Source organism: Miscanthus floridulus, chromosome 11, assembly GCF_019320115.1.
Source record: "Miscanthus floridulus cultivar M001 chromosome 11, ASM1932011v1, whole genome shotgun sequence".
NCBI classification, from domain to species: Eukaryota; Viridiplantae; Streptophyta; class Magnoliopsida; order Poales; family Poaceae; genus Miscanthus; species Miscanthus floridulus.
Window position 1 is genome coordinate 69,561,091 of NC_089590.1, and position 23,855 is coordinate 69,584,945.

General features: G+C 42.9%; 1 protein-coding gene and 1 pseudogene across 3 annotated transcripts; both read right to left on the reverse strand.

Moving 5' to 3' along the window:
- Nucleotides 1-10,684: 10,684 nt before the first annotated feature.
- LOC136493342 (uncharacterized) lies at nucleotides 10,685-15,683 on the reverse strand. 3 transcript variants are annotated; one of them, XM_066489415.1, is made up of 4 exons: nucleotides 15,475-15,682; nucleotides 15,159-15,232; nucleotides 14,235-14,348; nucleotides 10,685-11,157 (listed from the first exon to the last, which is right to left on the reverse strand). In XM_066489415.1, exons 2-4 carry the CDS (start codon nucleotides 15,201-15,203, stop codon nucleotides 11,038-11,040), a joined length of 279 nt encoding a protein of 92 aa, XP_066345512.1. In that variant the 5' UTR covers nucleotides 15,204-15,232; nucleotides 15,475-15,682; the 3' UTR covers nucleotides 10,685-11,037. The 3 variants fall into 3 exon arrangements, with proteins under 3 accessions (XP_066345512.1, XP_066345515.1, XP_066345514.1); XM_066489418.1 differs by having other exon boundaries at nucleotides 11,019-11,157; nucleotides 14,279-14,348; nucleotides 15,475-15,683; XM_066489417.1 differs by having other exon boundaries at nucleotides 11,033-11,153; nucleotides 14,251-14,348; nucleotides 15,475-15,683.
- A 1,274-nt stretch (nucleotides 15,684-16,957) lies between these two features.
- LOC136493343 (cyclin-T1-3-like) lies at nucleotides 16,958-23,285 on the reverse strand (annotated as a pseudogene).
- Nucleotides 23,286-23,855: the final 570 nt, after the last annotated feature.

Sequence of the window (23,855 nt, forward strand, 5' to 3'; positions counted from 1 at the left end):
GTATGACAAAGTGAGACAGAAGCTTGTGTTGAGGGTTAGTCAAACTACAAATCGACTATACCAAGCTGATTTGAGAAGTTCAGAACCAGTGTGCTTGATGGCAAGGGTATCTGAAGAAGCCTGGCTGTGGCATGGCAGGCTTGGTCATGCAAGCTTTCGGTCACTGAAGCTGTTGTCTGAAAAATCCATGGTGGGAGGTGTTCCTGTGATTGATCACACTGATGAAGTCTATCAGGCATGTTTGGCAGGGAAGCAAACACGCATGACATTCCCTAGGATGGCACAGTGGAATGCAAGCAAGCCTTTGGAGTTGCTCCACATTGATTTATGTGGACCTATTTCACATGCAACTGCAGGAGGTAACAAGTACTTCTTGCTCATTATTGATGATTGTTCTAGAATGATGTCTGTCTTTATGCTTAAGTCCAAAGATGAAGCTAGTTGTGCAGTTGCTAAGTTTAAGACAGTAGCGGAGAATAATTTAGAACAGAAAATCAAAGTTGTGAGATCAGACAGAGGTGGAGAGTTCTTAGCTATTTCTTTCAGAGATATATGTGAACAGGCTGGGATTAAAAGGTAGTTCACAGCTCCATATACACCGCAGCAGAATGGAGTAGTAGAGAGGAAAAATAGAACTGTCATGGAGATGTCTAGATCACTGTTAAAGAGCATGATAGTGTCAGGAAGGTTTTGGGGAGAAGCTGTCAGGCATTCAGTATACTTGTTGAATAGGTTACCAACTAAGGCTTTGGGAACTCAAACCCCCTATGAGGTTTGGAATGGTAGAAAACCTCATCTTGGTCATTTGAAGGTGTTTGGCAGTGTGGGTCATGTGAAAAACACAATGCCACACCTGAAGAAATTAGAAGACAGAAGCACTCCAATGGTTTACTTTGGAGTTGAGGAGGGGAGTAAAGCTCATAGAATGTTTAATCCTCAGACTAACAAACTTGTGGTGAGCAGAGATGTTATTTTTGAGGAGTCTAAGAGCTGGGATTGGAAGTCAAGCAATGAATTTTCTGTCGCCATTCCCCTTCCGCCCGCTTCATCTCTCTTCCTCCTTGTTCTATCTCTCCCTCTCTTGCTCTCGCTCCCCTCTCGCTCCCAGACACCGCCGCCGCCCTAAGCCAGGTGCTGAGGCTTTCATTGGTCTCTTCGTCGGTGAGGAGCACCCACTAGGTAATCCCACCCCTTCTCTTCCCTTCCCTTATGTTGGGCGAAGCTACGCACCAAAACCCTAACCTAAAGCTATTTAGCTATTTGACAAGCCTCCTAACTTCAAAGTTTTTGCATAAATTATTGGGTGTACATGTGTACACCCATGTCCCTTTACTGGATCCACCCCCTGTACACATGTATTGCGCCTGCTAACTTCGTTTATTTCTTTTTTGTTTTAAAAATTTACCCCTTGTAGGTGCCAAAGAGAAAGGAAGGGGATCAGCAAATCAGTGCGTTGCCGTTCAAATGCTGGGGAGGAAATGAACAGATCAGGGGTCGTGGTAAAATGCTGTGTAGCGTGGGTGACTCACAGTAGAACAGCAAGATCATTTCATTACTCAGATTGTGGTATCTGCTGATGCAAATGGTGGTGGTGAGAACTCTCAGCATGGCTCTCTTGGTGGGTCAACAAGTGTAGTTGGATCAACAAGTGGAGGGGAAGCTGGAGGAGCTATCCAAGAGTCAGGTTCAGTCAATATAGGTACTAAAGGCCATTCAGTCACTGTTCCAGAACCGACAATAGAGACAGAAGAAGCGAATTCAGAGAATTTTGCACAGGGAGCAGGTTGGGATCAACAACCTGAGGATCCAGGAAATAGTAGTGACGATGATGAGGAACCTTTGAGGTTCAGAAACTTAAATGAAGTTTATGATGAAACTAGTGAAGTTGATTTGGCATCAAATTCAGAATTGGGTGCATTTCTTGCAATGATGGAAGAGCCATCCACATACCAAGAAGCTGCTGAAAATGTGGAGTGGGTAGCAGCTATGGATAGTGAAATTCAGTCCATATGCAAGAATAGGACATGGGAACTTGCAGAATTACCATCTGGTCATAAGCCTATTAGACTTAAATGGGTTTATAAGCTGAAAAGAAATTCAGTGGGAGAGGTGATCAAGCACAAAGCTAGATTGGTTGCTAAGGGATATGTGCAGAAGCATGGAGTGGACTTTGATGAGGTATTTGCTCCAGTGGTTAGGCTTGATACAATAAAATTGTTGCTGGCACTTGCTGCAAATAGGGGTTGGCAAGTTCACCATTTAGATGTCAAATCTATATTTTTGAATGGAGAACTTGAAGAGGAGGTCTATGTTAGTCAACCAGAAGGTTATGTGCAAAAGGAAAAAGAGAAGATGGTACTCAAACTCAGTAAAGCTCTTTATGGTTTGAGGCAAGCTCCAAGGGCGTAGAATATCAGGCTGGATAAAAGCCTGAAGAAACTTGGATTTAGAAAGTGTCCAAGTGAAGCAGCTGATTGGTGGGACAAGATTATTCTTTCTGTTGGAGCCTTGGAGGACAACTGCATAAAGGCCTCAATTCCCTTGTGATTCTTGGGGCTTGGACCATTTGGAATCACCACAATAGATGTGTTTTTGATGGTGTACCTCCTTGTTTGGCTAGAGCCTTATTGTTTTCTAGTGAGGAGCTACAGTTGGGCGTTTTGGCTGGGGCTAAAGGTATTTTTTACCTTTTCACCCAGTCGTCTTAGTAAGGTGTGTGTGTTTTTAGGTTGCAGTCGTATCCTTTTTTTTTACTGGCACGAAGGAAGGTGATTTGTAGTTTCCTTTTGGGTGTGTGGTGTTTTGTAAGGGTCCCTTTTTTTTCTTTTCAATACAATGATACGCAGTTCTCCTGCATGTTTGAGAAAAAAAATTCTCAGCAAAAGAAAAGCATATGATAAATTCACAAGATAGAGGAACCACAAAGGTCAACCTTGAATCCTTGATTATAACAAATATAAATATGCCTTCATAAGACGCAACCTGAGATCAGTAGGGCGAACATCCTCACCAATGCAGAACCATAACAAATTGTGAATAGTGATAAAGAACTTCTGCAGTAGCTTGCTTCTTTTGTTCAGTCTTTGATAATTAATATAAAATAGTGTAGATATCCAAAAATTGTGAAACAAATTTTGTTAGGTTCCTAAAATTATGATCTATCTATTGGTATAATTAGTTTATACATATACATGTTGATACTAGGAGCTATTAAATCAATTGGGAATGCTTCATATTATTAAATTAATCATTGCAAGAAGTTTTGTGGTAAATTGGTGATAACTTTAGTCCTGAAATTTTTATAGTAGCTTCATTGTATTATTATGTGCTCACTGTAATTTTTGTAGCCTTAGAATAGACTAAGCATTAGGGTAGTTAAATGCTCTTTGTTCAATATACATTAAATCATAAGTAGAAATAAAAGATGTACCCCTAAATTGCAAAACTGAGTGTTTGTTAGTTGAACCCAACACTTTGCTTGATGAAGATGATAGTTAGCTTAGTATCTTAGTAATTAGAGCTAGCTTAGTAGCTTGGTATGCGTATTCTTATTTTAAGAGTTGTTGTTGCCTAAATGCTAAGTTGTTGCATCATCACCGCATGCATGTAGAGAACGAATTGGTGGAGATAGTGACCACCGACGATCGCGGGTTCGAGGAGATCGTTGAGGAATACGAGGAGGAGATCCTCGTGAGGGAGGAAGTCCCGGAGCCACCACCGACTAACTCAGCTGACACCGCGCCTGTCCAAGGCAAGCCCCGGTGCATAACCTTTATTTTATAATTCATCATATATATATGTGTTGTGTATTTACGTTACATGAATTTTATAGAAACCACATGCATAGATATACATGTCCTAAGAGTCTTACTAGTGCAGGTTCGAGTAGATGCTATGCTTAAGTCATCGGTAGCGTGAGTAACCTGCCATTGCTCACAATAGGGAATTATTATTACTCTCATAATAAAATGATAAAAAGAAAATAGAGACCGGGCAGGGATATGGCATGGGATATTGGTGGGTGTAACAAGTTGTGTCCCACGACCAACGGGGCTTAACTTGGTTACACTGTTTTCCTGTTCGTATCGATTGAGGACCGTCCATTGTTGTGGATGGTAGTCAGGTCACAGACTTATTATTCTGAGCACATACTTGCTTATGGGTGCGGGAAGGCTCGTTGCGCTCTTGTCGTGGGTTCCGGCTTTTTCTGGACCGACTAATTGGAGGCGGTGGAATGTAGAGGTCTAAGCACCATACTGAGACCGGGTCTCAAGTGTGGGGGTTTGGAGTCCAAGTTTGGACGGGGACCTGGACCCCTCGACAAGAGTGGAATGGGTTGGTCTCGTTTGTGCCTAAGGTACAAGCGAGGTGTGTGTTTCAGAGTACCCAGCTATGATACATTGGTTCACGAATCGCCGTTTTCGTGAGACGGTACAACTTGGCTATGGTCTAGCACCGTATTAAGAACTGGAAGATGAAAGATGGTGAAATGATTCTTATTGCTCAACCCTTGCTTTAAAGTAGAACAGGTGTGTACTTAGAATGGTTAACTAATGAAGTAATCATGACTGCTAATAAAATATGATCTTAAGGACGTACTATTAGTAATGATTTTCGTAAACAAAAAGAAAATAGCAAACCATATTGTCTATCATACCCCTTGGAGTTGGGAAACTATTCCTTCTAGTTGGGTTAGTCTTGCGAGTACATTGTGTACTCAGGGTTTATTTTATCCTATGGCAGGTGCAGCTTGAGGAGTTAGCTCTTGTGTGGAGGATTCTTCTGATGGGCACAGATGAATCTCGTGTGCGTCTGTTTACCAATTATGTGCTTGTCAAAATAGATCTGTTTGTGTTCAAGCCTGATATATTTTTGCCATAAGTGGAAATTTGGGGCTTAACATGTACTCAATGTATTACTGAATAAGTATCTACTGTGTGTAAACACACACCAAGCAAAAATCACTAGGAACAAAATCTTGCATTTCCATTCCAGATCTCAGTACTTCATAGGTTCAAAATAAGACTCTTGATTTCATTATATAGACTACCATGTTTACAAGAAATGATTTATATACACCAGAGATGCCGTCGTCTTTCTCAACTACTTCAGGCGAGGATTGAATGTTCCCATGCATTGGTTCATCTATGATCTTCTTTGCTACCACGAAGCGCAGGTGCATCACCTTACCCCCAACGTAGTTGTGCTTCTCTCTCCTTTCATCTCGTTCTGTGAGAATTTCGCGGGGATTCGGCCACATTGGGGCTTTTTCTGTCGATGCTTTTCCGGCGACCCCGCGAGGCAGAGGATTGCAAGGTTGCGGGCACCCTCTTTATTAAATCAGTGGAGGGTTCTCCCTTTTTTCCATGTCGATCTCCCCTCCAATGTGCTGGAGTGGAAGAAGTGGTTCTACATTCAGGATGACAGTGCGCCTACTTTCTCGCACAACTTCCTCACCTACCCGTAGAAGGTCAAGGCTGATATGTCAGATCTTGAATTCGCCGAGGCAGAGCAACTGGTGATGGACATGCAGCACCATCGCCGACAGGGTATCTCTAGCGAAGCACGCGTGTTCATATTCTATCAATGACAGATTTCAGCCACTTCAGGAGCGAGAGCACCCGATGTTTGAGTACACGGGTCGAACCCTACTTGCGAGGCTCCTGAGCCCATGTCCCATGCTGCTGCTCAGGACATTACCAATAGAGTTCTGAGAGTAAGACCCAGATCGCCAAGAAGCAGAAGATTCCTGACGCCCTCGGTGCGGAGAAAAGTCCCAAAGACGGCTTTGTAAGTTCTCGAACTGTATAATTCTAGGGCTATTTGGATGCAACTCTGGCCATAATTGCCTGGACTGGACCCCTGTCTATGCTTTGGTTGGAGCCCTGAGTTTCATTGCCTGGTGTGAATGCCTGTGCTGCTTGCTTTCGGCCAGGCGCATGAAATTGATCGCTGGGAGTCCGCTGAGCTGCCTGGTTTTATAACCACCGTAAAACACTGTTGTCTTTTCTCCAGGCAACCAACGAACCAAACGTTGTCCGGTTCTTCTATCCACTTAGGTAAATATCTAGGGCTTCAACGAAACGGTACAACAGTATTTCATTTGACTGACCAGGCATTTTTATAACCAGTAGCAGCCAGCTCAGAGGCATTTGAAATGCTCAGGCAAATAGCTCAGGGTTGCACCAAACAGCCCGTAAGTCCTTGCCGATCACAGTGGACACGCCACCGCAATCCGCAACAGGAATGCACCGCTACCTCTTTCTCTGTTCCGATGCATGTGTAGGTGTAGCAGCAACACCAGCAGCTAGCACAGAGCTAAGCACAACACAACAGGAACAGTGGACACCAGCATCAATCACGCACAAGCACCGTTGCGTTGGAAAGGGAAATTGGGTGGTCATTTGCCCGGGCGTTCCATAGGCCTGAACCGTTGGATGAAGGGCAGCTGGTGTAGAGAGAACCGCAGGTAGACAACATCTGAGTATCTGACACATCTACAGGAAGCTAGATGAGTGGAATGGCACTGGGTGTTGGAATCGTCGCCCGAGTGGGTACCTGCGTCCTGGGCTGTGGACCAAGGTACCGCTGCTCGCCATTTGCGTGCCGACCGGCCACTGCCCACGCTACGAGCCGAACCGTTTGTCTGCTCGCCTGTGCCGAAGCCACCGCCCACGCTACAAGCCGAACCGTTTGTCTGCTCACCTGACGTCTGGTCCTTCGGCATGTTCACCAGAACATCATCGCCTAGCTGAGCTCCCGGTCGAGCTCCTCTCCTAGGGCTGCCCCCGCCTATATGAGGGCCGCGCTGCTTGCCTCTCCTCCACCACACTAAGCTCGTCGCGACATCCCGAGCTGCTACTTGCCGTCCATTATCTCCGATTTCTTCTTCCTCTGTTCTTGACCATACAAGGAGTTCGCACCCGCCGATCCACGACGCCTGAGCATCGCGGTCCGATTCCTTCGACGGCGAGCATCCTTAGACTCTCCTCCACCTTTCCCAAGCCGCGCCCCTTACTGTCCTTGTCTGTACCGAGCTTCTCTCGAGCTTTAGAGCCGCAACCATGGCCGCCAATGGCGCTCGATACTAGCTCCCCTGCTTCCCCTAACTCCCCCACGCCGGGAACTCCAAAAATCGAAACCCCTCATCCTCCTATCTCTCCCTGTACCCTCGGATTTAGGAATGGTAGCCTAGAACTGGATCTCAGCGAAGCTCCAGTAAGCGCCATGGTGAGCACAGTGAAATTTTTGCATTTTTGTCCTTTTTAAAAACATTTTTTACAAATAGCTTCCTGTCGAAACGTTTTCTGATAATAGACCATTTTTCGGCGTATCAGGACACGACGCCAAGGTATGAGGCTCGACGCTGTGTCAGACAACGTCGAACTTTTGCCACGTCAGCGCGGACTCGGGTCGCAGTTACCACGAAGGCGTTGGGCCCCGCGTACCTCGGCGCTGTGTTACTTCACGCCGAGCCGTAGAACTCGGCGTGGCACCGCTCGACGCCGGAGCTCTGCGTAGTACAGTGTGTACCCGCATGCATGACCGGCCTAGCTACACCTACATACCCTGTTGCTGCCTCTATGATCTCATAATTATACGCAGGGTAGATGGAATCTCATTCAAGTCAGTATCCAGCAGAAGCATTCGACAGTTCCTGTTTTCTTTTAGAAACTTTACGTATGCAAGATCTTTTCTCTCTCATAGTAGCAGCCAGTAGCTGCAGACCACTTTCTGAGAAACAGGCAACTGGTGCCTGTATGTAGTACATGTATATATAAATAAATACAAAACCAAAAGGCTACGTCGTTGTGCATATATACATCTACCTATCTAGCTAAACGTACATCGATCGAACAGAAAGCTAGCGCCGGCCATGCATCCACAAGCAGCGCAATGGAGCGTACGTAGGGCTACAGTTTCGTCTGCCAAGGCATGCAAAGCTTATATATATATATATATATATATATATATATATATATATATATATATATATATATATATATATATAGGTGCATTCTGTATAGCAATTGGAAAGATTATGCACAAAAAGTTTTCGAAAAAAAAGATTCTTCACAAAAAAAACATGGGCACCAGACTCCACAATGGACAGGGTTGAAACAATAGTCACTACCAGGCCCATGTCTGTCACTCTGGTTCACACAAGATCGGTCTGGTGCACTCTAAACCCCAAACCGCACCAAAATATGCACTCTGGTAGAATACTCCGGTGCACCACTCCATTGCACATAGGACAGGTCCGGTGCACACAACATCCCAAAAACGCCTCGAAAAGCCCTCTCTAGTAGAATAGTCTGGTGCCACAACCGATGCCATGTACAGTGCACACCGGATGGAAAGGTGCCAGGGTAGTTTTCATCTCATGTTAGTGCAAGGACCGAGAGCTTCGGTGGGCACTCCGATGCCACATCGGATAGCTCCGGTGAATGCTAAAAACCACAACAGCAACTCCCTTCTCCCTCTTCGTAGGCGTGTCGACTCTCAAATGTTTTACCAAACATCTAAGCACTTGAGTTAGCATTTTTCAATGTTTTTAAAAATATTTTCGCATGCTACTCACCACATCACTAAGTGTCGACAGAATATGCTCGGCAGTCCACCGAGGGGTATCACGCGATGGTAGATTTGTCGGTGGGGATGCGCGTAATCAGGAACTAGATGGTGACACAAGGCGCAGAGACGACGATTTAGATAGGTTCGGGCCGTCTGATCGACGTAATACCCTACGTCCTGTGTCTTTGGTGTATTGTATTGATCTGGACGACCAAGTAGCTTGATGTAGCCTATCCGCTAGGGGACTCCTGCCTCTCCTTATATAGTCTGGAGAGACAGGGTTACAAGTAAAGTATCCTATTTAGTACTATACAATATCTTGCGGTGCACGTCGAGTAGCGCCGTGCATGCCTTTGCTCTTGCTCCTCAGTGCTCGTGTCCAAACCAACACTGATCCTCAGTGATCGAATACGATGGACAAAAGCGTGAAGGCCATGTTCCTTTTCACCTTGCTCATTGGATCCTTGGCATTGCCAACACAGTGTACGTATACATGGCCACCCTGTCTTCTTATTGTTATAAGTTTTTAAAAAAAATCAATATAGATATATGATTTATACTGCTCATATTGATGAACACAAAAATTCCATAGGTCGTCGCCCTGTCAACTCCGCGCGGGTTATCATCATTTTTTGCACTGAGGTCAGGTGCGATTACTCCAGTCCTCACCTGGAGAAATGCTACTGCTGCCCAGATGCAAGCCGGAAAGAGTATTGCTATAGGACGTTGAAGGAGTGTAGGGCAAACTGCGCCTTATGCAATCCCAAATGTTTGCCGTAGCTATATCCATTATTTAATTTTTTTTCCTGTATTTCAGATACCTGAATTTTAAGATGATTTTAGACAACGCTTTTATAAATCGACCAGTACAAATAAATTATTATTTTTATGATTATTGTTTGTCCTTGTATCATAAGAAAATAATTTGTTGTTCTTATCTAACTATAGAAACAATTGTAAATTGGTAATTGTCTTTGTACCAACATAGGCTAGATTTTGTCGGATTTACGGTTTTGTCTAACGAGTTTTTATTCTTAGAACCGGAAATTATAGATTATGTCTACATAAAATGCAACAAGCTAAATTTATAATTTAATATAAATATATAAAATAACCATCGTACGAAAGAAAGCTAAAATTCAGAATTTTAGCAAGTCTTATATATATATAATAACAGTCCAATAGTTTGGGTCGCACCATATATGACAGAGAATATATTATGTCATGCGAGGTAGCATGTATAAACAAAGCCAGTGATTGACTAACAAAGAACGGGATCATCAGGCCAATCAAGTGCGTCTGAAATTAAACGAGCAAGCGTTAGCTATTCTGAATATCGTCGTGTGTATTATCCAACCCACTGGGCAACACGCAGAGCATCGAGTGCCCAGAAGCGACCTGCGCGAGGTATATGGGTTGCCCACAGCGCAACAAATGCGGACTGGCCTGTCGGCCCTCCAGATGCCGACAGGATCACTGTTTCGGGTGCCGCGTGTACCTACCGGCTAGTGAGAGGGCGACAGGTCTGCTGTCGGCTTTTGAGAGGCCGACAGTAGGCTATATGTCAAAATTTAGTATACCAGCTTCTAGATTTGCAATTCATCATTAAAAAACATTGTTTAAAAAAAATCGCCCAAAAATACAAGCCTTTTTTTAATGGGAGTACGTCTCAACAGTTCTTTTCTCTTTCCTTATTTCTTTGCGTTTCTGTACTTTTTTGTAAGTATCTTTCTATAGAAATATAAAAATAATATTTGATGTTTGTGCATAGGTTTACGCCAAGTAAAATGCTATGATCGACAGGTTTAAAGAACCCATGAGTTCACTTTTTTTTTGAGCAAACCCATGAGTCTACTGTTTACTGAGTTTAATGTTTACAGGAGTATCCGCTCATAGACCCATGCCCACAAAACCGCAGGATCTAGCTTTAATCATTAAAAAAACTCACAAATAGAGGAACTTACTCATGCACATGCCCTGGTAGGGTAAAGGTTTCGGGTAACCGTTGCCTCTAGTCCAGTATGAGGATAAAGACAATGGTATTATGGTCAGTTGCTATGTATCTACACAACTACTAAGTATTACCTAAAGATCCAATCAGTTCCATCTAACTTTTAGCACAGCTAACAATTAGGCCTAGCCATAAGCAAACGTGACCATTCAAAACACAATATTCACCTGCCATCTTTATGTACGGCATTTGCATTTTTTTAAAAAGAAAAATACAACAACATTTACGTTACTGCCCCTGAATAAAAATGGATTCAAGCATGAAGCAGGCTGTCACGAAAGAAGCTAAAGCAGCAGAACAGCAGAACAGCTATGAATAGTGTTCCTAACATATTTACATTCCTATAACGCAAGTAGGCCTCATGCCCTCATCATCTGAAGTTCCGAACGATACAATCTTCTCAGCGCATAAGGAACAGCAGAGGACCTGAGTTGGATAATGATCTATGAAGCTTAGGAGATTTCATTCTTGTCGCCTTTCATCGTTCTGGAGGAAGACGGTTCGCCACTGGAAGCCGGTGAGGAAGCAGCCTGTTGAGGCTCCTTCAGAGAAGTGGGCATTCCTGAAACTTCCTACGGAAAAGAGAAAGCAAATGATGTATCATGTATGTTATCATTATATGAGCCTTATGGATCACAGAAAGTATCAAGAACAAAATGACAAAACTGCATTATAGAATAGGAAAGGAAGAGAGAAAGAGAAACAACTCATAGTCGAATCTTATTGTTTACCCAAACAAATTGCATATCAATTTATAGTCATTACGCCAACTAAAACCCATGCAACTTGGAACCCCCAAACCAATCATGCAGTTTACACAATGAGTTGGTCACTGATGCGCTGACTAGTGACATGCACCTCACCTTATGCACCAGAAGCAGAAAAACTTCTGTATTCTTTTTCTAAAAAAAAGGCACACAAATTTGACAATAGTACCAGACAGTTTTAATTTCTGACTCGTCCCAATTATGTTTAAATGCACTGGAAGCTTAAATTACTCGACAGTGTGCCACAAGCATGTTCGGCACTGATGTGCTGACCCTAATGACATGCACCTCACCTTTTGCACTGAAGCATGAATAGGGCTGGACAAAATACTCGCGGCTCGCCAACTCGCTCGACTCATGGCCGGCTCAGCTCGGCTCGACTCGGCTCGTTTTAACTTTTTCATGAGTTGAGCTAGAAGTCTAGCTCGCTATTTTAACGAGCCAGCTCGCGAGCTGCTCACGAGCTGAGGCCTATCAGCCCACGACCATGAATCCAGAAGATGATGATGCTGACATAGAAATGTACACTTATTCTATTGGTATGTAGTTCTTATTTTCAGCTGTTTCATATGAATTTTGATTTTATAATTGTTGTGGTACTTGGTGCAAGCAGTAGTCTTACCGTCTGTGACCGGAAGGTCCCGGGTTCGAGTCACGGTCTCCTCGCATTGCACAGGCGAGGGTAAGGCTTGCCACTGACATCCTTCCCCAGACCCCGCACAGAGCGGGAGCTCTCTGCACTGGGTACGCCCTTTTTGTGATACTTAAATGTTGATTTTATGGATTGTTTTCCAAGGAGAAGATGATGATGCTGACATTGAATCCGTGGACTTTCCTAAGTTTGTGGTGGCAAGGAACTAATTAGTATGCTGCAACTGCATGATCATGGATGGACCAGCTATGTTGCATGGTTGATACTTTTAATGAACACGATATGTATTAATCATGTATGGTTGCATAATGGTGGATGTCACCTTCTGGAATTAATGCAGCATAAACATTATAAACATGTGTGTCCTATTTTTTTTTTTTGTAGTAGCTCGCGAGCTAAATGAGCCAGCTCGAGCTCGGTAACGAGCTGAGCCGAGCTGCCCCTCTAGCTCGTAATATTAGCGAGCCGAGCCGAGCTGGCTTGCTAGCCTAACGAGCCAGCTCGAACTGGACCGAGCCGAGCCGAGCTGGCTCGATATACAGCCCTAAGCATGAACAAGGTCATCGTCTCAGAGTTTTTCTAGCAAATAGTTCCTTTTCTTATTCCTTTTTAAGACTCAATCTGTACATGTTGAGTTACTGTCTTACTGCTAACAATTATTAACCCAAAGTATAAATCATAACTTGGGTTTGGAAAAGTTAGGTCAACAGACAAATCAGCTAATTGCCTCAGGTCCCCAAACAAGCAACAAAACCAACTGACAAGAATGGAAGGGATCTGACAAGAGGTAAATCATTTGCTGATAGTGAAACAACATAAAAGCAACTGATATGATCCCAACAACTCAAAGTAAGTAGCAAAATGTTCCATAGAAAAAAAAACTGAATCAGGCAAGAATCTGTACGATAGAAAAACAAAATAAATTAAGGCTCACCAAGCTTGTCATGTAGGTTCAAAATAAATCCAACTCCTCAAACCCCTCTTTATAGCTCACCAAACAAGATTAAGTGGATGTTATCTGTATTTATAGTTTGACCTCTCAACTTAGAATAGCCAGTTGATTTTATGGTTGCAACAAGTATGTTAAAACAATGGTTATATTCAACAGTTGCCATTGCTTAGGATGGAGATGGTGGGAACAATGGGAATACTAAAAAACTTTTCATATGTTCAATTGATTGTAGTACAGCTTTTTGTACAAATTATAAGACCTGTCTATGAACAACCAAAAAATACAGAGAGGAGGTGCACACATGACAAGAAGATAAAGCAGAACGTTTTATAAAACGTAGATGACTGATTTTGGGGATACTTTTCACCTTTGCTTGGATTAGCCGAGCAACCATTGTTATCGCTTACCCTTTCTCACTAAATATGTAGAGGCACCTCTCAATTTTAGTATCTAGACACATAAAGTACATCGGGACCAGCAAATAGTCATGCAAACGATAAATAAGAAGGAAACTAACAAGAACAAAGCATTGATCTACAAGGGGAACAATTGTTTTCTTCATGTGGCTGGTAGCTCATGACAGGTGTTGGACGGCCGATCAACTGGCAAGGCGAGGGCTCCCACATCCAGAGAGGTGTCCTCATTGTGATCAAGATGAGGAAACCATAAACCATCTTCTCCTTTCTTGTGTCTTTGCTGGAGATTTTTGGTACAGATTATTCCACAGAGTAGGCCTACAGATCCTTGCCCCTCGGATTGGAGAAGAGTTATTTGATGATTGGTGGGAGAAGATTATTCTTCCTGTTGGAGCCTTGGAGGACAACTGCATAAAGGCCTCAACTCCCATTGTGATTCTTGGGGCTTGGACCATTTGGAATCACCACAATAGATGTGTTTTTGACTGGATGTACCTCCTTGTTTGGCTAGAGCCTTATTGTTTTCTAGTGAGGAGCTACAGTTGTGCGCTTTGGCTGGGGCTAAAGGTATTTTTTACCTTTTCACCCAGTCGTCTCAGTAAGGTGTGTGTGTGTGTTTTTAGGTTGCAGTCGTATCCTTTTCTTTTACTGACGCGAAGGAAGGTGATTTGTAGTTTCCTTTTGGGTGTGTGTGGTGTTTTGTAAGGGTCCCTTTTTTTTCTTTTCAATGCAATGATACGCAGTTCTCTCGTGTTCGAGAAAAAAAAAATCTCAGCAAAAGAAAAGCATATGATAAATTCACAAGATAGAGGAACCACAAAGGTCAACCTTGAATCCTTGATTATAACAAATATAAATATGCCTTCATAAGATGCAACCTGAGATCAGTAGGGCGAACATCCTCACCAATGCAGACCATAACAAATTGTGAATAGTGAAAAAGAACATCTGCAGCAGCTTGCTTCTTTTGTTCAGTCTGCATAACATCAACACTATAAGAGCACATACAATCTCAATTCAGAGTAAACTTAGACCTATATGGATGTGACAAAAAAATGTTATGTTACTGTGGATGGTATTTGCATCCTCTGGAAAACACCATTATTCTGCTGCCACATGATTCAACATCATGATCTAGTCATGGTCCAATGTAACTCAAAACAAATACTCCCTCCAATGTAAATTGTAAGTCGTTCTGGCTTTTAGAGATACATAGCAGTCTGCTATGTACCTAGATACCTAGTAAAAGCAGCTATGTATCTCTAAAAGCCCGAACGACTTACAATTTGGAATCGAGGGAGTATGTATTTATACTGCTATATATTTCTTATTTTTTGCGAAATACAATTCTACATATGCCAGCTCTAGTACCCTAGGCATTAAAGCTTGCACTATCACCCAAAAATATGTTGACAATTGATTTTTTTTTGTTTCCATTCAACCTAATCACACCCAAAAACAGCACAAAGCTACTAAACTTTCTCAGAACAATTGTATCCCTGGAATCTGTATAAATGAAGTCATCAATCGAGAAGTCTACCCAAGTACAAGTAAAAACTGAAGGTGAACTCATCCAACAACAAAAGATACTCCAATTCTACTTTACTACCTAAATATCTTGCCCTATAGTAGTTAAATATGTCACTTGTTCATCCACCATCTAGCAATTTCCGGTTGCTCAATAAGGCCGTAACTCTGCACATGTCTAAACTAGTACAATTTAATCGCAATAGTAAGCGGGGAAACAGAGCAACTGTAAGAAAGAGAGGAAAGAACTGGAACGTACCTCGTAGTCATCCTCGGCGGCCATAGAACTGCTCCGCGCAGCCATTCTTAATCTATCTCCTTGCTCTGTTTGCTCTGTCAAGCAGGGGCGGACCCAGTGAAGGACATGGATAATTTTTGCAAAACAATCGAAGTTAGTAGGCATAATACATGCATATACACTTGTAATTAGATTCAGATCCGAATACGAATATTATGTTAGGGTTTGGACGCACGGTTTCGCACAGCAGGAAGGGGAAGGCGTACTTACGAACTACGTTAAAGTTTGCTCGCACGGCTTCGCACGGCAGGAGGGGAAGATCAAGCGGAGGGCGTACCTGGTGGTGCTCGGTGGCGGTGAGGAGAGCGCCGGCGAGCTGTGGCGGCCTGACGGGGAGAACAAAGACAACGGCGACTACGAATGACCGAGCCCCCAACTGCCCAAGAGACATCGCGTTGCCTCCTTGGGTTGAGATGGCCGGGCTGCTGTACTTGATCGGGCTGTGAGACTCAAATGGAAGGTTCAGATGAACGACTGCAGAGGAAAGTCGAGAAGTTTATTATGACATTGATTTTCCTAAGGAGTGCTGCAGTCCTTTTATCTACGCCGCTACTCAATTCCTCATCATTTCATGTTCTCATCGAATTCATTGCAGCAGAGTGCGAGCCTGCGAGGGCATCAGCATCATCAAATTCATTTCGTGACGTTGTTTTTAAGACTGTAAATTAAAATAAAACATGAATAGAACATTCACTCCCAATGGAGAGTTTCATTCTTTGGTTTTATTGACATTTAATTTCATGACTCATGGAAAATTGATAATCGTGACAAAAGAGTTTTATCCTCATAAAACTCACTTTTTCTCTTTCTAATTAAATACATTGTCACATCATCAAAAGCATTTACGTGGCACCCTAATAAATACAAATCAAATTCTAATGAAACTTCCATTGAAACTGGCCTTAGAGTAGCGGAGCGATTAATTGCAAATTGGTGTGGCTTTGGTGCTCCTTGGTCATTGCATCAGAGGCTAAAACGATGCCTGTTTTTGGACCGACGGAGTACTGGTCAGTGGCCTGTTCGCTTGTTGGTTTCAGCCAGCCAACCAACCAACAGTGTTTTTCTCTCACAACAAATCAGCACCAGCCAGCCCAGAAACCAACCAACGAACAGGCCGAATGTTGAGACTTTGCCTTGTGCCACCTAAATCTCAAGGTCGGCCCTCCTCTTGTTATAGGGCGCCGATGTGTGCGTACATTCATAGCCACCCAAATCTCAAGATCAGCCCTGCTCTTATGATAGGGTGTCCATGTATGCGTGCATTCATAGTAATAAGCTTGCAAATGTACTATGTTTAAAGAAAAAATGTGTAAAAATTATCCTGTTCCAAGCAGCGACAAATAGGTGGTATACTGTATGCCCATAGAACGAGCAAACGAACAGCACCATTAAGAATTCTCTCTTCCATGCTACTCTTTTTTACTTTTCTAGACTAGATATGTGTTTCTTTACCTATATCTAGTGTATAAAGATAATAAAAACTATGTATCTAAAAAGCCAAAACAACCCATAATTTAGGAAGGAGAGAACATGCACATTGCATGGTATCAAAATCAACAATAATCTATGCACGATCGATCTCATCCCCAGTACCAGCGTTCCAAGTCCAAGATAGGACGAATAATAATAAAATGGCATGCTACCATTTGGGTTCAGGTAACCTTGGAATCAAATACATACACACTTCAGATAGCCGTTGGATGCAGCTTCCTTAATATTGTTTCCAGCATAAACCTGTGGAATACTCAAGTCACAGCGTCATCTCAATTGCCTAACATGGCTTAACACATACATGATTCGTGGGGAAACCATCTTGACTTATATATGTCACAGTTCAAATCCCCCAGCACACCAAATAAGCATCTAGTACACCTGTGACAGAAAGATAGGTTCCACATCATGTTATAGTCCAAACAACATGAGACTCCCACAAAGGTGTAACTCTCAAGACCTTAGCCTTTTAAGGTCCCTTTCGTCACGATCATAGTTCCGGTGCTCATGCGCATCCTTTCTCTTCCGATTGTCATGCTCCGGAGAATGGTATTCTTGACTGTCCATGGACAGCTCACCCTCTTCGGTATTCTCATGGTTGGTGCTCTGGTGGTCTACACGGTGTGCAGGATGAGGCCAGCTCTGCCTTCTCTCCTGCTTGATCTTCTCATCCTCGACAGCCAACTCCACGCCATGTTCCAGCTCCCTCTCAATGAGGTCATCATCATCCATCACATCAGCCTTTCTTGAAAGGTCACCTTTCGATTTCCTCCGCTTCTCCAGGGCCGCTTTCACCTTATCCTTGTTTATCTTCTTCATTGCATCCATCATCGAGGACGACACATTGGGACCTTCGTTGCTATTAGCAGTGCCATCCCTTGCTTCATTTGGAGGTATCCTATAGTTTTGCTTCTCCGGATGAGGGTGGTCATAGCCATGGTGGCCTGACATGTTCTGCTGGCTTGATTGTCTGGGTGCTTGATTATGTTCATGGGCAGGAGGTTCATCAGCTACTCCTGGAACTTTACCAGAAGCACGTTGATTCGCAACACTTGCAGAACTGCCTTCAGTATCATTACCTTGTGGTGGTGTTGGTTGAACATGGTTTTGCTCATAGAGTTCCAACATCTGGTTGCTAACCTCTGAAAGGAGTAACCAGAAACACAAAGCATAAGCATGTATCTTTGATGGAATAATTCATAAAAATGATCTTTCAAAACAAAAATATAGCATCCAAAGTGAAGAAAAGGACCAAAAGAAGCATCATGGTGGCAAAAAGATATAGAGAAAAATGCAAGATTGGCAAGATCTAACTAAAAAAATGCACTAAAATGACATCACCAACCAATTATTCCTGACTACATGTCCTTGGCATGTCCCCAGAATGCATCTAAAGTCAAATGGGATTGCCTTGAGTATAGAGCCATAGATCATGGAATTATGTGTGCCTTCAACCTATCTTAGTTCCACGATCATTTTTGGACACGCCAATTATCTTTCGCTGTCCAATTTTCATAGGATTACTAGATAGCTAATAAGTAGGAAACTAGCACTCAAGAAAATTAAGTTTTACATTAGTGCAGTTAAGGTGCGCACTAGTGACTTTGCATCTAGAGACCAACCTTCCAACTGCCGCGGAGTTACATCAAACTCTTGCCACCAGACCTTGTCGCCATCTGATGGAAGCTTGACTTTGAGAAACTTCGCAGCCAGGAAGATTGCAGCCAGCCGCAATATGGTGCGGTTTAAATTGCAGGCAAAGTGAAGTGCGGAGCCTGTACACCCCTTTTAAGGCGTAGTAAATAGGCATGTTTGTGGATTACTATTTGTAATGAGGAAGAGTAATTTTAGCATACCCATCATTGACAAAATTCCAGGCAACTTGAGCAAGTGCATTTTGAGCAACCTTGAACTTTTTTATTGCTTCAACCAAGGGCTTGTAAGGATGGTTCACATTCAAATCAAAACCAAGTGTTACAAGCACAACACGTTCCCCAAGTAAAATAAGTTCCTTCTGTTGTTCATATACTTCCTGAAGAAACAAAACAAACAGCCTCAGTTATTGTTGTGTGCCACAGTAATCAGGACGTAAAATTGCATAAAAAGAGCAGTCCTGGCCTTGCCTTTAAAAAAGTACTATCATAGGAGAAATGGAAAGGAAAGAAAAGGATAATAACATCATAAGGTTACAAAGTTCAGATTACCTAGAACAGGAACATCAAGATATTAAATGCTCTAAATCAAATCACCTTCTGTTTTATTCGTTGAACTGCAGCAGGATCCTTTTTGTGGATGATCTCATATGAAAGGAGTATGACATCCTTCAGAGGTCTGGGCGTTTCTTCAACTTTTCCCGCCAAGAACATACATACTGTTGCAATTGTCTGCATGTTATAATGAACTTATATATTAAAACTTTCATTAGCAGATGATGAATAACTATCCAGGAGAAATAAGCAAACGGCGCCAGTATGCTAAAAAGAAATGCATGTATTGATAACAAACTTAAATTTTTAATAATGAGGATTTTCTTTTTTTTAACACATCTAATAAAACATGTGTTTTATATGTGAAAACAAATATTTTTGTCTTCCACATGTAGGTGGTACCGGAACTGTGAGCGCCGGAGATTTACCAGTTACTACATACTGAGATTGTGCTGACTACAATGTAGACCAAAGTGTCCAGGTGATTTATGTGTATAAAGAAAATTACTCTTTACAATCATGTTATAAACACAGAGGCCAAAAGGTTAAAAAAACATCTAGAAAACTTACCCGTCTGTCATTTTTTGCATGAGATTGACGAAGAAAAAACCGATGACAGAACACTATAGCAGTAGCAATTGTCACTTGAGGCCTACATTACAGAGTCAGTCGGCATTAGAAGAAAAAAATTACATATATAAAAGGTTTCAACTCAAACAAGCAGGCATGTTTACCAGCTAGTAGACAATCAAAATACAGTTATTTTCAGGCAGTCAGGCAACTGAAATACAGTGCTAAACAGTGTTGTGCATTATCTGTTCCACCTAACTAAAAACAAGGATGTTATCAACTGCTCATGACATGCTAGGCAAGAACTAGCAACCACAATATAACCAGTATTAAAGTAGAAAATTCACCATCCCTTGATTGCAATTGCATTGATTACTAACGAAGCTGTTTACCCATTTGACACTTGTGCTCATGAAACCATCAGGTCTTAGTTTATTACAAAAGGAGCACTGTTGCGGACAGTTATATGTCAACTATCAGATATAAAATTGAATTAACAGGTGTGTGCAATAACAATCAACAAATGAGATCTATTTGGTACCAAATGATCTACATTGCAGACACGAGAAAACTAAGCATGCATATAGAGAACTATCAAAAAAATCAATGGACAGCATAGAAATCAACTTGAACAACTGAATAATAAGACCTTAAACTGTCTAAAATGGGCAGATAACACATGTTTGTATAAACTATAATAAAGAACTAAAGATAAGTACTCAATAGTTCTACTAAAATACCAGGAGAAACTGGAGAAGTCAATTCAATATACAGAAGCACAAAGTATTAAATAGACATAGTGCCATAATAAAAGATCCATTGAGGTGGTCCCTAGCGGCAAGGTGCGCTAGGCAACTGACTCTAAATAGTTCTACTAGTATGCTTGGCCATCTATCTCAATAAAAGGATTTCATAATATTCGGAATAGCATGTTACCATCCCGAAGATCCAAACAAAGGTTGCTCATGTTTTATGTTTTTAGCAATTATTAATGTCGTCAAGTCTTACCAAAGGGTGCTGCCTAGGACTCAAGCTATTCTAGAATACAAAAGCTGTCATCTACCAGCACTCACATTTATAATTCAGATGCTGTTGACCATAAGGAGATGCTGTCATTTATACTTTATATGTTACAGGTTAACAGATGTGAATATGGCATCAGTCATAAATCATTTATATACAGTTAACAGGGGAAAAACAGTAGGAACTTGGAACACTTTTCACCCTAAATTATACCGTTCAAATAACACCTAGCAGGTATTGGAGGGTGCTTTTAGCTATGTGGCAAGCTCGAGTTAGCGATTTTGACACATAATATAAAAAAAGGGTGTACCCAGTGCAGAGAGCTCCCGCTCTGTGCGGGGTCTGGGGAAGGGTGTTAGTGGCAAGCCTTACCCTCGCCTAGTGCAATGCGAGGAGACCGCGACTCGAACCCTGGGACCTTCCGGTCACAGGCGGTAAGACTCTACCGCTTGCACCAGGCCCGCCCTTCGATTTTGACACATAATATGACACAGTGAATTGTTTCTGGAGCGTGATTTTGCTGAACCAGACAACAACCCATTGCCACAGCCCACAAGTGAAAACACCAGTCTGTGGCTGCATGGAGATGAAGACTTCCTTCATATAAAACATGGGACCTAATATTTTTTCCTTATCAATAAAACATTTAAACAAAATGAAGTGGCATTCACTCTTACATGTTAAACAACCCATGCATTCCTTTCTCATAGGCAAGAAACACTTTTCAAAGTTAGGGTGTTGTTTGTATGGTGTAAAGTCTAAGGTAAAAAAGATATCTGGCCTTATGTTAGGGTGAAATCTCAACTTCCACCCCAAAGTTTAGGGGATAAATGGTATTCGCCCTAGGAAAACTAAGCTCCAGAAAATTAGAAAGTTATCTAAATAAATTTGAAAATAACAACTATAGATATTACAGGCGAATGGATATTATATTTTCAGGAAATACAAGTAAAAATAATTGACAAAGAACTTGTGGTATAATATATACTTACACTTTAAGCCTCATCCCCAAATCCTGCAGAAATGTGCAATATGACTTGCGAAGATAAGACTCTTTCTTCAGATCAATGCCATCTCTCCTCGATAGGGAATTCTCCTCTATTTCTTTTCTACTAAAATACCATGAAGCACCAAGTTGACCACCTTCTGCATGTCTGTCATATGGAATTCTGTACGGGCTATTTTCTACAATTCCATGATGCGAAGAGTCACTAGTCTGCATGATATCCATGATTATATTCCTCTTCTCAAAATCCTGAAGCGAAGAAGTGTGCCATACAGTGTTACTGGTTGCAAAATCAAATAGTAGCTGGGTAAATGACTGGTTATGCAATATTAAAGAATCAGTGCATGTACATGTCTAAAGTCTAAACACCAGAGTCCGTAATCACATTTAGGACTTGTATGTTATTCAAGGTACCCAAATGCTTCAAAAAGGTTTACAGATGGGCAATGGTAAGTAACACTAAACAAATGATGTCGCCTTAATTATAGAGCACACTCATCATTCACTGGACAACAGCCTACATGTTGGGATTCTCTTTCTAGCAGTACTTTCCTCGGTTAAAAGCGATGGAGGCTTTTTAACTAGGAGGAGGAGGAGAAAATAGGTTTCAGCTGTCTGGTTTGTTGGGTAAAAACTGTCATTATGTTTGTTTGGTTCTCTGATGGGTCCAGAGGTTTTTACAGTGGGCTGTGACTTGTTTTAGGCTAAAGCAGCAAGTGTTAAAATTTGCCATGTAATTTGTGGACGCTGATCCTAGGCACGGATTCTTCTTCTTCGTTGGCAAGTCAAGCATGTACTATGTAAGAGCAGGTAATCTCAGCAGACTATTTTGCTTCACATAAAGCTGGGCAGAAGCCTTCTGTCCAAAAAGAATACACAATTTTGATGTAGTTAATGCATCACTCATGTACGAGTATTGGGGGTTGGTCAGTTGCTGTTTGAGTGTAATCGGGCGTGCACAAGACAGAAATGTTGCAAATATTTCCGATCATGATTGTTCTTAGATTGATAATGCCTCAACGGGCCCTCCATCCACTTACTCTACACGATCTGTGCTAGAGTCGATTAAAGGTAGACGAGTCCAGAGAGAGAAAAGTAGCTTAAATGCTTAGTAATAAGGAGTAACACACAACAAATTGCACACTGGGCTTAACGATAAAGAGAATTGGATGCAAATACGGAGACCAATTAGTTTGCTCTTATCGACCTTGCTTCACAAGACATTTGCAGCAACGAACATGCACGAATGGATGTAAATTCACAGGAGCTGCACAGAAATGTGATCCTTTTCCCATTTCCCCCTATGCTTAACAGCTTAAGCAAACTGCACATCCTTTCGGATTCGAATTTCGGAAAGAAAAAAAAAATGTAAGCATGGGCATACCCGTTAGCTCCAGCGAACAGCTCTGGCGCTCGTGCTGCGTCCCCAGCGGTGACCTGCCTCGGATCTGGAGCAGCGGAAGGCGGAGGGGCGCGCCGCTGGGACGGTGGCTGTCGGGAGCGGCGCTGTGGGCGACGGGTGGCGGCGGCGGCAGGACTAGGTGATGAAGCAGCGGTGGGGGCGACGGGGGTGGGGGCGGCTGACGGCGAGGGGCGCTGGGAGGTGGGAGGTGGGGGCTGGCCGCCTGGAGCGTCGGGGCTCGGGGGATGCCCGTCTGGGGATCGACTTGGGGAAGGAGGATGAGGAATGGCCTCGAGTCCGAAACCCTAGCTGAGGTGAGTGGACGCGGACTCTCTGCCATAGAGGCAAAGCAGCGACTGAAGCGGAGGCATTAATCGCGGGCCTTTGCTCGGGGAATCGACGGCCAGATTTTTGCAGGCTGGCGGCATGGTCTCCTGCAATATATATATATATATATATATATATATATATATATATATATATATATATATATATATACACACACATGTGTGTGTACATATGTTACAACTAAAAAGAACAAAGCATTAGATATTTTTTGGTGCGACATTTGTTTTGGGTCGTCGGTCTGCTGCCTGCAGCGATACCGCGTCCCCACGCGCTCGCTCCCACATCCTCCCTGCGCGCTCCGTGCGACCGCCTCCCCGCGCGCTCGCTCCCACATCCTTCAATCACGCTCGCGAGATCACGTCCACCAATCACGCCCAGCTCGCCTTTCCCTGCCCCACCCTCACGTCCGTGGCTCGCCCTTCCCTACTGCTCGCAAAACCGCCGTTCCCTGCCCCGCGAGGCCACCTTCCTGGTAGCATAGGCGGCGTGGCGTCCCGGTGCTGCATCCCGGAGGCAGAGGCGGTGCAGGCGTCCGTGCGTGACATCCCGGCGGCTCAGGTGGTCCGTGCGCGGCCTCCAACCAGCCAACCAGGGGCGGCGGCCAGCCAGCC